The sequence below is a fragment of the Zootoca vivipara genome, chromosome 4, assembly GCF_963506605.1.
Source record: "Zootoca vivipara chromosome 4, rZooViv1.1, whole genome shotgun sequence".
NCBI classification, from domain to species: domain Eukaryota; kingdom Metazoa; phylum Chordata; class Lepidosauria; order Squamata; family Lacertidae; genus Zootoca; species Zootoca vivipara.
In genome coordinates, this window is record NC_083279.1 from 80508948 (window position 1) to 80524707 (window position 15760).

At 42.3% G+C, this 15760-nt stretch overlaps 1 protein-coding gene across 1 annotated transcript in view; it reads left to right on the forward strand.

Annotated features, from left to right (window-relative positions):
* The first annotated feature begins 455 nt into the window (after window positions 1-455).
* The window catches only part of CRYL1 (crystallin lambda 1), a 46838-nt gene continuing 31533 nt past the window's right edge, over window positions 456-15760 (forward strand). Inside the window, exons 1-3 of the mRNA XM_035115458.2 lie at window positions 456-631; window positions 10249-10356; window positions 14934-15060. Coding sequence (XP_034971349.1) covers window positions 591-631; window positions 10249-10356; window positions 14934-15060 — 276 coding nt within the window. The 5' untranslated portion in view covers window positions 456-590. The remainder of the gene's footprint in view (window positions 632-10248; window positions 10357-14933; window positions 15061-15760) is intronic.

Here is a 15760-nt window from a genome sequence, read left to right on the forward strand (position 1 = left end):
CAATCCTTCCCAAAAAGACAGAGAGAGAGGTGAGTAAAGCAGCAGCACCTCCTGCCGCCTTTTCTGGCTTGCGCATGCGCTCTCTCTTTGGGGGCACCCTCACAGGGCCCGATCCTCCGAGCTGCGCAGCACCACCCAGAGAGTAGCGGGAGAGGAAACCATATATATGGATGCATGGCCATGAGGGGAAAGCAAAGTCGCTGTGGAATCTCTCTTGCGGAACTGCCTGCCCGCCCCGCCGACTTCCTTCCATACCGAAGCCAGGAAGAAGCAAACGAACCCTTCCCTCGCCTCCCTGCGCCGAAGAACCCCAGGCGCCCGCCCGCCTCTCTTTCCCCTTGACCCGGGTAACCTCCATCCGGAGACGTTCCCTCGAGCCGCCGCTTGGGGCACCCGGGGAGCCAATGGGAAGTGTTCTTATCTGGGAGCCAATGGGAGTGACCGTGACATCCCTTGGAATTGGGGTGGGGGTGGGGTGGCGAGGAAGCGCCGCCTTGAAAAGGGAGCCACTGGCCCACGTTCCCTCCGAGTGGCTTTTCCCGGGTTCTCCTCCTCCTGCCGTGTGAGTGCTGCAACCTGAGCTTGGCACGATGGATCCCGTGCAAGAGGGACGTGTTGTGATTGTTGGCAGGTAAATCCCTTGACGAGTGGCTCTCCTGTTGGCTCGCTCGGAGAGAGGAGGGAGAAGGGTGTTTCACTCCGGGAAAGGGGATCCTGTGCCCCCCCTTCCCCCCCAGGAAAGCGCGAAGGGCGTGGAACCTGCGTTTTAGGCGTGGGATCTTCAAAGCCACCAAACCACGACTTTTACATCGGCATTTGCTGTTGATGCAGCAAGGTGTTAAAAAAGACAAAACAAATGAGTAACTTTCCTGCGTGTGAATAGAACACTTATCTAAGCTATTTAATCTGTTTGCGTTTAGTCTGTGCAGATTACCTTGAAACACATGGAGCTAAAGGACATTCTAGGTGAATGGCAGCACGGGAAAAACTCCATTGCCAACATGGAAATTCAAAGTGTAGTGTGTGTTGGAAAGCTTTTATAAACAGCAAAATGTAGATTTTTGCCAGGATAATTTTATAGAGTAGTAACTTGACTGGAATCTGGATAGCCTTCATGTATTTATGTTCAGGTTGTATGTGTTGTTCTTTTTTTCTCCCTCTAAATTAACTGCATTCTGATTAAAATAACAGGAAATTTATACCCAAAATTAGTGCTACGGTGTGCGTGCTTATAATTAAGAAAAAAAGAGCCCTTCTGGATCAAATGGAAGGCCTATGTAGTCCAGCATTCTGTTCACTTTGTGGCTGATCAAATGTCTATTGGAAGCTCACAAATGGCTTTAAAATATATATGCCTGTTTTCCCCATTTGATAAGGCCTAAAACTCTGGCTTGCTTATTTTTATAATTGAATGTTTTCGCCCCAACCTTAACTCTTCAAACAAAGGGACCTCAAGGCTTGCTCCATACACAGTCTTGCTGCCCAACTGCAGAACGTAAGAGGTGTGAATTGTGTTCGGAGCATGTGCCTTTTACGTTGTCGCATGCTGTTAGACTAAGGCTGCACTCAGTTATGCATCGGTCACCAGTGGTATGTAGAGGGTAAGGTCAAACGCTGCCCAATGGTAGCACCAACTGGGAAACTGCTTAAATGTCGGAAATTGGAACACTACAGCTAGCACAGAACAAAGGTCAACCAGCAATTCTTACTGTGCTAGAGGTTTGTTGGTAGTCTGTTGAGGCTACTGCACTGTGGACTATGAATTGCTGTCAGATATGTGATTTAAGAGACTCTCTTGTAAACTAAGTGAATGAAAGTACATGTTTGTTCTGAATATTGAGTGTATGTCTGAATAAAACTATGAAGTAGACGATCTCTGTACCATTAGTAACCTTCATGTAGAATTGCACCAGTACTGTTCCTGTATCCTGTTAACTGATTAAGAGAACAAGTGATAAACAAATCATGTTTATTGCCAATTATTAACATGACTATTAACTGTATGAAAACCAAGCACCATTGAAATCAGTAAAACTACAAGGAAAGTATGTGGTCATCCATGCCTTTATATGTGGAAAGCATCAATTTCCTATGGTGAATATGGCAAAAAGTGTATTGTATATAATGGTACATTTGCTTTTATAAGGAAAATACTGACAATATACTGATTCAGAGGTTCAAGTCAGCCTTTTCTGAAGTCTAAAAGCATTTTATGGAAATACTAATACATTGAATTATAACCCATACTTCCACATTTTTTGTTCCGATTATTTCCATTGCTGCCTTTTACTTGCAGATGTTGAGATCTTCAAGATTCCTGGCCATGCCTCATTGTCCCCAGTTACAAAAAGAGATGAATACCATACTTCCTTATTTTGCTTAGTTATTGGGCAATTCAGTTCCATTCACAATAATGTCAGTGTCCACCCAATAAATTTTATTGTCTGAAGTGGAGCATGTGCTTAATTTCTAGTGAAAATGTATGGCAATTAATAGTGCAATCATATATGCATGCCAATTCAGATTAAGTCCTACTGAACTAAATGGGACTTTACTGTGGGCACAATCCAGGCCAATTTAAGCATATTTAGCTTGCAATTCTATACATGCTTACCTAGGAGGATAATATTATGCAAGGATTATATAACTTTCTATTTTTGTGGCAAGAGCTGTGAGCCTCTAATGAAGGGTGGTATAGAAATTTAATTTTAAAAAAAGAACTTGCAAAAGTCAGGCTGCTTTATTTACAGTCTTTTCTAAATAAGAAACACTTAAGAATATATAAGACTTTTGAAAAGCTCAAAGATTTTCCCACTGTGACTTAAGAATAATAAAAACATGTTAATTAAGAGAGTGTTTGCACCTCACGAGACATTATTGCATTTAAAATCAGTAGAGATGTTTGCACAGACTACCTGGCTGCAGAATAGAATAATATTGTGGGACTATTCTGTTCTGATGTCTGGTCGTCAGTGACTTTGATATGACATGACTACAGCTACAACCTTTAATAACTTGTGACTTCATGTGGCCTTATCTTGCCTCTTTGAGAGTTTTCCCACTGCACTGGGAAACCATGTCAGATGGGTGGGGTATAAATTAAAAAATATTATTACAGTATTTTATTATAGCTGTGTAGGACCAGAAAATTTGCATCTAGATATCCAAATTAGTTCCCAATATTTAGCAAGAACTATGCCCATGGGCAGGCAGATACTAAACAGGACTGTTTGTTGGCTCTGTGCAATTTAGCTGATCTTTGAAATGAGTATTATCATTACCAAGCATTATCTAAGATAGAATTGCATAGAATATCACTTTCTGTTAAAAAAAAGTATTGACTCAATATGCAATACAGTACATTATTATATATAAAAAAAAAAATTCCTTCAGTAGCACCTTAAAGACCAACTAAGTTTTTATTTTGGTATGAGCTTTCGTGTGCATGCACACTTCTTCAGATACAGTGAAATGGAAGTTTCCAGGCACTTATGTAGAGAAGGGGTGGGGAGGGGTGGGGATGGGGAGGGGGGATCACTCAGAAGGGTGGTGGAAATGGGTGATTGACTGACTGATAGCTGTTGATGACCGCAAACGACTGCAAATGGTTTTGCATGAAAAAGCAAGGGTTGAGATGGCTGAAGATCGCTTATCATGTATAATGAGATAAGAACCCGATATCTCTGTTCAAACCAGGTCCCTCCATGGTTTTGAGCTTGGTGATAAGTTGCAATTCAGCAACTTCTCTTTCCAGTCTATTTCTGAAATTCTTTTGTAGTAAGACAGCTACTTTGAGATCTTGTATAGAATGTCCTGGGAGATTGAAGTGTTCTCCTACTGGTTTTTCTGTCTTCTGGTTCCTGATGTCAGATTTATGTCCATTTATCCTTTGGCGTAGGGTTTGGCCTGTTTGTCCAATATAGAGAGCTGAAGGGCACTGTTGGCATTTGATGGCATACACAATGTTAGAGGATGAGCAATTAAATAGTCCTGAGATGGTATGTTGGATGTTGTTGGGGCCAGTAATGGTGTTGTCTGGGTGTATGTGGCAGCAAAGTTGGCATCTGGGTTTATTGCAGGCTCTGGTACCAGTGTCCATGTTAAGTCTGGTGGTTGTATTATTGTGGGTGAGGAGTTGTTTAAGATTGGGTGGCTGTCTGTAGGCAATGAAAGGTCTTCCTCCCAGAGCTTGAGAAAGGGAGCGGTCATTGTCCAGGAGAGGCTGTAGATCTCTGATGATGCGTTGTACTGTTTTAGCTTGGGAGCTGTATGTGATGACTAGTGGTGTTCTGTTATTTTCTTTTTTGGGTCTGTCTTGCAGCAGGTTCTCTCTAGGTATCTGTCTGGCTCTGTTGATCTGTTGTTTAACTTCATCAGGTGGATATTTTAGTTCTAAAAAGGTTTGCTGTAGATCTCTTAGGTGAGATTCTCTGTCTGTAGAGTTGGAACAGATGCGGTTGTAACGTAAGGCCTGGCTGTATACGATGGATTGTTTGGTATGTTTGGGATGGTAGCTAGAAGCATGTAGATATGTTTGTCGGTCAGTTGGTTTTCTGTATAAGGTGGTGTCTATACGTCCATCCTGTATTTTTATAGTAGTGTCCAAAAAATGTATTTCTTGCATAGATTGGTTCATTGTTAGGTTGATGGTGGGGTGAAAGTCATTGAATGTCTGGTGGAAGGTTTCCAGGGTCTGTTGTCCATGTGTCCAGATAATAAAAATATCGTCAATGTATCGCAGGTACAGGAGAGGTTTGAGTGGGTAGGAGTTAAGGAAACGTTGTTCTAAATCTGCCATGAAGATGTTGGCATACTGTGGGGCCATGCGGGTGCCCATGGCTGTGCCGCTGATCTGGAGGAACAGGTCATCACCAAATTTGAAGTGGTTGTGGGTAAGGACAAAGTGGCAGAGTTTGGTAGCAAAGTCCGCTGTGGTTTTATCTGAAATGGTGTTCCTTATGGCTTGTAAACCATCATTGTGTGGGATGTTGGTATATAGAGATTCCACATCCATAGTGGCTAGTATAGTATTGTTAGGAAGATTGTTCAAATATTGTATTTTCCTCAGAAAATCTGTGGTGTCACGTACATAGCTGGGAGCACTGATAGCATATGGTTTCAGAACAGAGTCCACATAGCCGGAAACACCCACTGTAATGGTGCCAATACCTGAGATGATGGGGCGTCCTGGGTTTCCTGGTTTGTGTATTTTGGGTAGAAGATAGAAAGTTCCTGGCCGAGGTTCCGCTGGTGTGTTTGTGAGGATCTGTTCTTGGATGTGTAGGGGTAGCTCCTTAATAATCTTGTTCAGTTCTTTTTTGTATGCTTGTGTGGGGTCTGAGTCCAATTTCATGTAAAAGGCAGTATTGGAAAGTTGTCTGTGGGCCTCTTGGATGTAATCAGTTTTGTGGAGCTGTCGTCATCATGAACAAAACTGATTACATCCAAGAGGCCCACAGACAACTTTCCAATACTGCCTTTTACATGAAATTGGACTCAGACCCCACACAAGCATACAAAAAAGAACTGAACAAGATTATTAAGGAGCTACCCCTACACATCCAAGAACAGATCCTCACAAACACACCAGCGGAACCTCGGCCAGGAACTTTCTATCTTCTACCCAAAATACACAAACCAGGAAACCCAGGACGCCCCATCATCTCAGGTATTGGCACCATTACAGTGGGTGTTTCCGGCTATGTGGACTCTGTTCTGAAACCATATGCTATCAGTGCTCCCAGCTATGTACGTGACACCACAGATTTTCTGAGGAAAATACAATATTTGAACAATCTTCCTAACAATACTATACTAGCCACTATGGATGTGGAATCTCTATATACCAACATCCCACACAATGATGGTTTACAAGCCATAAGGAACACCATTTCAGATAAAACCACAGCGGACTTTGCTACCAAACTCTGCCACTTTGTCCTTACCCACAACCACTTCAAATTTGGTGATGACCTGTTCCTCCAGATCAGCGGCACAGCCATGGGCACCCGCATGGCCCCACAGTATGCCAACATCTTCATGGCAGATTTAGAACAACGTTTCCTTAACTCCTACCCACTCAAACCTCTCCTGTACCTGCGATACATTGACGATATTTTTATTATCTGGACACATGGACAACAGACCCTGGAAACCTTCCACCAGACATTCAATGACTTTCACCCCACCATCAACCTAACAATGAACCAATCTATGCAAGAAATACATTTTTTGGACACTACTATAAAAATACAGGATGGACGTATAGACACCACCTTATACAGAAAACCAACTGACCGACAAACATATCTACATGCTTCTAGCTACCATCCCAAACATACCAAACAATCCATCGTATACAGCCAGGCCTTACGTTACAACCGCATCTGTTCCAACTCTACAGACAGAGAATCTCACCTAAGAGATCTACAGCAAACCTTTTTAGAACTAAAATATCCACCTGATGAAGTTAAACAACAGATCAACAGAGCCAGACAGATACCTAGAGAGAACCTGCTGCAAGACAGACCCAAAAAAGAAAATAACAGAACACCACTAGTCATCACATACAGCTCCCAAGCTAAAACAGTACAACGCATCATCAGAGATCTACAGCCTCTCCTGGACAATGACCGCTCCCTTTCTCAAGCTCTGGGAGGAAGACCTTTCATTGCCTACAGACAGCCACCCAATCTTAAACAACTCCTCACCCACAATAATACAACCACCAGACTTAACATGGACACTGGTACCAGAGCCTGCAATAAACCCAGATGCCAACTTTGCTGCCACATACACCCAGACAACACCATTACTGGCCCCAACAACATCCAACATACCATCTCAGGACTATTTAATTGCTCATCCTCTAACATTGTGTATGCCATCAAATGCCAACAGTGCCCTTCAGCTCTCTATATTGGACAAACAGGCCAAACCCTACGCCAAAGGATAAATGGACATAAATCTGACATCAGGAACCAGAAGACAGAAAAACCAGTAGGAGAACACTTCAATCTCCCAGGACATTCTATACAAGATCTCAAAGTAGCTGTCTTACTACAAAAGAATTTCAGAAATAGACTGGAAAGAGAAGTTGCTGAATTGCAACTTATCACCAAGCTCAAAACCATGGAGGGACCTGGTTTGAACAGAGATATCGGGTTCTTATCTCATTATACATGATAAGCGATCTTCAGCCATCTCAACCCTTGCTTTTTCATGCAAAACCATTTGCAGTCGTTTGCGGTCATCAACAGCTATCAGTCAGTCAATCACCCATTTCCACCACCCTTCTGAGTGATCCCCCCTCCCCATCCCCACCCCTCCCCACCCCTTCTCTACATAAGTGCCTGGAAACTTCCATTTCACTGTATCTGAAGAAGTGTGCATGCACACGAAAGCTCATACCAAAATAAAAACTTAGTTGGTCTTTAAGGTGCTACTGAAGGAATTTTTTTATTTTACTTCGATCCAGACCAACACGGCTACCTACCTGTAACCATATATAAAAAAAGAATTGCCAAGAGGGGCTGAACCCTGGTAGAACACATGCATAATATCCCAGATTCAATCCTGAAACCTTTAGTCTCAGGTTTTTTCAGGTAATAGGGCAGGGAAGAATCCTGACAGCCAAGAGAGCCATGATCAGAGTATATATAGTGGGCAAGATAGATGAATAGCCTAACTTGGGGTAAGGCAACTTCATATGACTATATATGTTCACCTGAATGTTTCTGCATTCCATATGTACTTAGGGAGATGCTCTGCGTGCATAATTTCAGGCCTGTAGCATGCAGAATAACCTACAGAATAGTGAAACAAGACTATTTTCTTTTTTTTTTTTTTAATTATATTTTTTATTAAACATTTTATCAACACACATACAAAACACAAATACAAAAAGTACACATCAAAATACAGAAATACAAAAATACAAAAATACAACAAAAAAAAATATATCATCTCTAATCCATTTTAATATTCATTGTCCTCTGGCTTCCCCAATTCCCTACTATCTGATTTTCTTTTTTATAAACTTCTGTAGCAGTTTCTAAATCATCCTTCTTACCCATCATATATTCTCTTTAACACTTCAAAAATTTCATCTTTATATCATCTATCATATTTTCTCCCTTTCAATCTTCTATTATTTCCCTATTGCCTTAACTTCTTTATTTTCCTGGATGTTCAAAATCTAGTTTTCAAATTCATACCCTATGTATATTTTAAATTTCTTCCAATCTTTTAAAACTTTGTCATTTGTTTGGTCCCGGAGTCTTCCTGTCAATTCTGCCAATTCCATATAATCCATCATTTTCATTTGCCATTCCTGCCTCGAAGGCAGTTCCTCTTTTTTCCAATATTGTGCTATTAAGATCCTAGCGGCTGTGGTGGCATACATAAACAAATTAACATCGTCCTTGGGGATTTCTTCCCCAATTATTCCAAGCAAAAAGGCTTCCGGTTTTTTCAAAAATGTGTTTTTAAACATCTTTTTCAACTCATTATAAATCATTTCCCAGAAGCCTTTTATCTTAGGGCATGTCCACCACATATGGTAGAATGAGCCAACATCCTGCTTACATTTCCAACATTTATTGTCGCTTTTGTGATACATTTTAGCCAGCTTGACCGGCGTCAAATACCATCTATACATCATTTTCATCAAATTTTCCTTCAACACAGTACAAGCCGTAAATTTCATACCCTTCTTCCACAATTTTTCCCACTCCGACATCATCACATTATGACCCAAGTCCTTGGCCCATTCAGTCATCACTGATTTTGTTTGCTCATCTTTCAAATGCCATTCTAGCAACAAATTATACATTCTAGACAAATTCTTGTAGTCTGTCTCTAATAACTCCGTTTCTAATTTCGACTTTTCTGTCTGGAATCCTATTTTTTTATCTAGCTTGAATGCTTCATTTATCTGCACATACTGAAACCAGTCACTCAACCTATCTTTCAGTTGTTCATATGGCCTTAACTTAAAGTGGTTTCCCACCTCCATCAGGATATCTTTGTATTTCAACCTATTCTCATCCATATTTGTCCTTTTAGGTTTCTTTGCCTCAAGTGGTGAGATCCACCTAGGAGTTTTTCTTTCCAATAGATCTTTGTATCTAATCCAAACATTAAACAATGATTTCCTAATTATATGGCTTTTAAAACCTTTGTGTAATTTTACTTTATCATACCATAAATATGCATGCCAACCAAACGCATTATCATGGCCCTCTAAATCCAACAAGTCATCATTGTCTAACAAAAACCATTCCTTCAACCAACAAAAAGCTGCGGCTTCAAAATAAATCTTTAAGTCTGGCAAGGAGAATCCTCCTCTTTCTTTTACATCAGTCAAAAGTTTGTATTTAATCCTGGGTTTCTTCCCCTGCCAGACAAATTTAGACAGTGTCTTCTGCCACTCTTGAAAACATTTCATTTTGTCAACTATCGGTAGGGCCTGAAATAAAAACAACATTCTCGGCAATACATTCATTTTAACAGTTGCAATTCTTCCCATTAAGGACAATTTCAACCTTGACCATACTTCCAAATCTCTTTGGATTTCTTTCCAAAGTTGAAACAAGACTATTTTCAACCCAAGTCCATTTTGTTCAACATTCGCTCTCTGCTTAATAAACTTAGATGTTCCAAAGGTAAGGTGTGAGCCAATTTGCTTTGTAATATTCTGATTCGTCTGTTGCATCCTTCATTGCCCTTTCAAAACATACCTTGAACTTCTGTTGCTGAATCTGTGGGTTGGTTAACTATATCCATATCCAGGTTGCTTCCTTCAGCAAGTGCTGAAACAGGAAAACCTTGTTTTGCTTCTATGTTGTGGCAGGAATAGGTCTGTGAGGTGGTTGAGCATAAGAGGTAGGGCCTCTTTTGTGGTGGCTCCACATCTTTGGAATTCCTTCCCAGAATTCCTGCAATGGGCAGCTACACTTCAGACTTTTCAGAAGACCTTAAAAACTCATTTGTCTCAGTTGACTCTCCCCTGAGTAATTTATGTCCTGCTTGCCGGAAAGAGACTGGAATTCCAAACACTCTTTGTGGAATTTCTGTGGAATAGATCAATAATTATTATTGATTTTTAGTAAAAAGCATTTCTATATATGGTACTTGTGGCTTTTATTGCTCTAAGCTGCTTTGGACAGGCTTTGCCTGGAAAAGTGGCATGTAAGTATTTTAAAATAATAAAAGATTTGTGCTAACCGTTTTCTCTTTTCTTCTTAGTGGACTCATTGGATGTAGCTGGGCCATGTTATTTGCTTCTGGTGGATTTCAAGTAAAGCTTTATGATATTGTACAAGAACAGGTAACAAAAGCCCTGGAAAAAATTGGGTAAGTCGTTTGAGTTCCTTTAGCACAGATTAGTCAGGATTATAATTGTTTGAATACTGTGGTTAGCTCTTAGTTCTATACAAGATGAACAAGGGACCAATGGGATTTCATGATGCATTCAGATTATCTGTTCAAGGTAGTGCTCAGATTGTGGGATAAAAGGTAGAAGATATTCAGTGAGACCAACAAGCCCCATTACCAACTCCCCAGTTTTTGATCAGTTGTCCAATGTGTCCTCTATTGCCTTCTAAAAGCAATAGCAGGCAGACAGAAAAACAGAGGCATAAATCCTTTTACTGTCACACGGCAGGCAGAGGCTTATCTCTGATTTTAGCACTTAGAAGGGAGATAGGATGTCCTTTATCTCTGATCTTAGTGCTTAGAGGCTGACATTTCCATCTGGCTGGTCCCTCCAGCTTTCTTAAAGCAGGTACACAGAAGAGTTTATTTATTGCATTTATATCCCACCGTTTTCTCCAAGCAGTACACAGTGGATCCCTCTCCTCAGGTAATCCTTACACAACGACCCTGTGAGGTAGGTTAAGAGGTTGGGACTAGCCCAAGGTCACCTAGTAGGCCTGGGCCATATATCCATATATCGCCCAGGACTGGTATTAGGGGTAGATGGTGATGACGCCTTCACTCAGCGGCATATTGCTAGTGAAACCTCCTGTCTCCTGAGTCCCACTGCTACCAGCGTGCTGAGGGAAAAACAAGCTGCATCCGGACTCTGGCGGCAGAGGGACTCGGGAGCAGTGGCGGTTTCACCAGTGATATACTGCTGAGTGAAACCGCCATCGCGGTCTGCCCTCATACCGCTGCAGAGAGAAAAACAACCCACATCACAGAGCCACAATACGGCTTGCTCTTCCCTCTGCTTCAACAAGCCCCATGTCCCTCCGGCTTGTGCATACTGGAAGGATATAGGGCTTGCTCAGCTGGGGGGCAGGCGGCAAGATTCAAAGAAGCCCTCCCGCCCCCCAGCTAAGCCTCGCCAGTCCCCCTTGCCTGTCTCAAGGCAGCAGCGGAAGCTGCCTCCACCTTTCTGTAGCTTGCTTGGCTTGTCACATACCTTCACCTTTCAGGTGCTCCATGTCTTTGTTATTTTGTTCGTGTTATAAAAATATCAGTAACGCTTAAAAAAGCTTGTTTAAGATGCCCAGTCCCTCCCAATACTAGTAAGTGGAGACTTAAGTTTCCAGAATGCTTATTGAGAGTTAGGAGTTTCCGTATTCAAATCACTGCGTAGGTGTCTTTAGATAAGAGGCTGTTCTCTTGGCGACAGCCCCACCCTTTGTTATATGCGATGGTGGCAATAGTGACCTATTTACAATGCTGTTGTAAGAATTATTGAGAAAATGCACATGAAGCACTTTGGGCACTTCAACTGTGCTAAATTGTAAGAATTGAGTTGGTGCTGGCTTAAATTCCCATGTCCAACTTCCTGAGAGCTCGCATGATGTACCACTGAAATGTCACAGAGAAGTGGTGTTTCTAACATTGCCTCATCATATATCCATGTCGTTGCAAACTTCAGATGATGATCACAAAAGTTATCCATACAGACCAGAGTTTCCTTTCTTGAGGGTAGAAATGTGATATTATTTGCACTACCAAAATGGCATTGCCTAGGTGACAGCAGAATGAACAAGCAAACAAAACACTTGCAGAGAGAGGGTTCAGCAAAGCAGTTTCATGTTTCTGAGTGTTTGGTGGTAAGGGATACTTAAAAGTGTGAAGAGGAATGCATGTTTTTGTTTCTCCTTCAGAATTGATTTGACTGGACCCAGGTGGCGCTGTGGGTTAAACCACTGAGCCTGGGGCTTGCTGATCAGAAGGTCAGTGGTTCAAATCCCTGTGACGGGGTGAGCTCCCGTTGCTTGGTCCCAGCTCCTGCCAACCTAGCAGTTCGAAAGCACGTCAAAATGCAAGTAGATAAATAGGAAGCGCCATAGCGGGAAGGTAAACAGCGTTTCCATGTGCTGCTCTGGTTTGCCAGAAGCGGCTTTGTCATGCTGGTCACATGACCTGGAAGCTGTACGCTGGCTCCCTTGACCAATAATGCGAGATGAGCGCGCAACCCCAGAGTCGGTCACGACTGGACCTAATGGTCAGGGGTCCCTTTACCTTTTACCTTTAAGGGCCAAGCACAGCCCCTTATCAGATTAGTGTTTCACTCCCAATTCCTTTGTTAAGTTGTTTACCCTGATTTCTCTGTCTGTAATATGAGGAAGCATCTAATTGCCTATGGGTGATGGGACTGCTGTTGTACAATATGAAAACTTTACTGCTCTAACAATAATCAACACAAAGCTTTGCCAGAATCACAGACTTGCGAGAAGGAGCGCCAAGTTGTTTTCAAGGTTTTGTTTCAAGGTTTTCCCCAGACCCGGTATTTATTTATTGCACACTACTTGCTTTTAAGTTGTGACCACTCTGCACATAACTTTAAACACCTCCTGGGGGATGAGAGAGTCGCAGGTCCCACTTGCAATAAACTCTGCATGAGAATGGTGGAGACACGAGGTGGTTGAGGAAACTGGCAGGTTGATGATTGGGTGCTTCTGTATGTTAACATTGTCTGGGACAGCACATCACGCTGCGCCTCCACCGAAGAAGAGTCTGCCTATTCCTGTATAATCTTTGTTCAGTCATCAACAGACATGCAAAAGGTTTTCATGTGCCGGAGAGGCTGGAAAAGTTCACATGTTTTGCGGTACGGTGGTATATAAATATTTCTATGAATAAATGAGTACGATAGAAAAAGGGCAACCAAAATCATCAAGGGGATGGAGCAATGGGGAAAGGTTGCGGCATTTGGGGATTTGTAGTTTTGTGAAGATCAAACCTGTCCATTCTTAAGGAAATCAGCCCTGAGTGCTCATTGGAAGGACAGATCCTGAAGCTGAGGCTCCAATACTTTGGCCACCTCATGAGAAGAGAAGAATCCTTGGAAAAGACCCTGATGTTGGGAAAGATGGAGGGCACTAGGAGAAGGGGACGACAGAGGACGAGATGGTTGGACAGTGTTCTCGAAGCTACGAACATGAGTTTGACCAAATTGCGGGAGGCAGTGGAAGACAGGAGTGCCTGGCGTGCTATGGTCCATGGGGTCACGAAGAGTCGGACATGACTAAACAACTAAACAACAGCAACAACAGTTTTGTGAAAATGCAAGTAAGAGGCAACATGATAGAATTATACATGGCACATAGAAAGTGGATAGAGAAAAGTTTCTTCTCTCCTAACGGTAGAACTCATGGACATCAGTGATGGCTCCCTGGAGGCAGTGGTGGCCAGCAACTTGGATGGCTTTAAAAGAGGATTAGATAAATTAACGGAGGCAAAGGCTACTAGCCGTCATGGTTGTTCTCTGCCTCTATAGTCTGAGGAACTAGGCTTCTGAATACCAGTTGCTGGAAATTGCAGGAGGAGAGAGTGTACTTGGGTCCTGCTTGTGGGTTTCTCATAGGCTCTGGTTGTGAAAACAAGATGCTGGACTAGATGGACAATTGGCCTGAATCGGATCTGCCACCAGGAAAAGCTCAAGGTCTTGGTACTAACATATAAGGCCCTATGCAGCTCAGGACCAGGTTACTTGAGAGACCACCCTATCCCTTGTATGCCCAGGAGGTCACTGCGGTCTGTGGAAGAGCTCCTTCTGCATATGCCAATGTTATCAGGAGTCTGCATCACAGTAACTTGGAGCAGGACTTTCCATATGTCTGTCCCTGTTCTTTGGAATAGCATTTCGGGATACAAGAAGAGCCCACCATTTGCACTTTCCGGGAACAAATGAAGACATTTTTGTTCTGACGGGCTTTCCCCGCTGGATTTCTGCCAAGGGTGTGTGTATTGTATTGCTTCTGCCTTTCTGGTTTTTATAAAAGAAAGTATTTGCTATTTTGTGCTGTGTTTAGCCATTTTTAGCTATTTTTATTGCACACCACCTTGAGATGTTGGCATGGGAGGCAATTAATAAATGAATAACCATGTTTGCATTGCGCTTTGAAGCATGAATCTAGAGAATGCCATAAAAAGGTAAAGGACCCCTGACAGTTAAGTCCAGCCGCAGATGACTCTGGGGTTGTGGCACTCATCTCGCTTTACAGGCCGAGGGAGCCGGCGTTTGTCCACAGTTTTTCCAGGTCATGTGGCCAGCACAAGCCGCTTCTGGTACAACTGAACATCGAAACCAGAGCAGCGCACGGAAATGCCGTTTACCTTCCCGCCGGAGCGGTACCTATTTATCTACTTGCACTTTTTGGCGTGCTTTTGAACTGCTAGGTGGCAGGAGCTGGGATCGAGCAACGGGAGCTCACCCCGTCGTGGGGGTTCGAACCATCAACCTTCTGATCAGCAAGCCCAAAGAGGCTCAGTGGTTTAGACCACAGTGCCACCCGCGTTCTTGAGAATGCCATACACTGCACCATATTTCATCAGGGTTCCGTTTAATAAGTGTGCATGGAAAAAGTTAAGAGCCATAGGGAAGAACAGGTTGCCAGAATCTTTCCTGTGGTATATTTTTATTAGTACGAGTGATAAATAAAACTCATAATTCTTCTGTTTTCAAACAGCAAAGAATTGAAAGAACTAGGAAAGACAGGAATGCTGAAAGGCTCTCTGAAAGCTGACCAGCAGCTGTCTCTCATTACCGGTTGCACAGATTTAAAAGCGGCAGTAGAGGGGGCCATTTACCTTCAGGTGAGTACAGTACATGCTTGTTTGCTTGAAATGGCCAAAAGGAGGGAATTTTGTGGGGAATTCACTGGCTTATTTATGCTCTAATCATTTGTTCATTCACCAGCTTTATCTCATATGCAGTTGGATGAAACTAAAAGCACCAGCCTCTAAATACAGCGTTGACTATACAGCAGCTGGTCATTACCATTCCAGCAATATTTTTATATCAATTAGAGCTTAATTCACCAAAAATTATAAGTGGAACTCCTACCTTTTTTCATTGGCAATTTGTGGATCAAGTAAACGATAAGTTTAAATCCGGTTTAAATCAGCCACACTTAATATGTAAAGTTTTCAGAAGTCTGGTTAAAGGAGGTACTTTTGTATAGAATATTTTGTGCTTAGGTTGTGCATAAATAATATACCAGATTTTAATAAATAGGTGATCTAGCTAAGTGCAGAAATGGAAATTCTGTTGGTTCAGTCAATTCAATTCTATTCTATTGCTTCAATTAACTGGAGTACCCCAGAAAAATAAACTTAAAAGTGAAGGTAGTGAAAAGGGTATTGTCATACATTTTGCTACCCTAGTTGTACACATATTTCTTAAGGGTTGTTCGTACATATCATGATCTGGATTGACGCCCTGCACTAGCAACTTGCCGGGGGAGGGGCATACTCTGAAAGGCAGAACTATGCAGTTAAGGTTCCATGTAGTTTT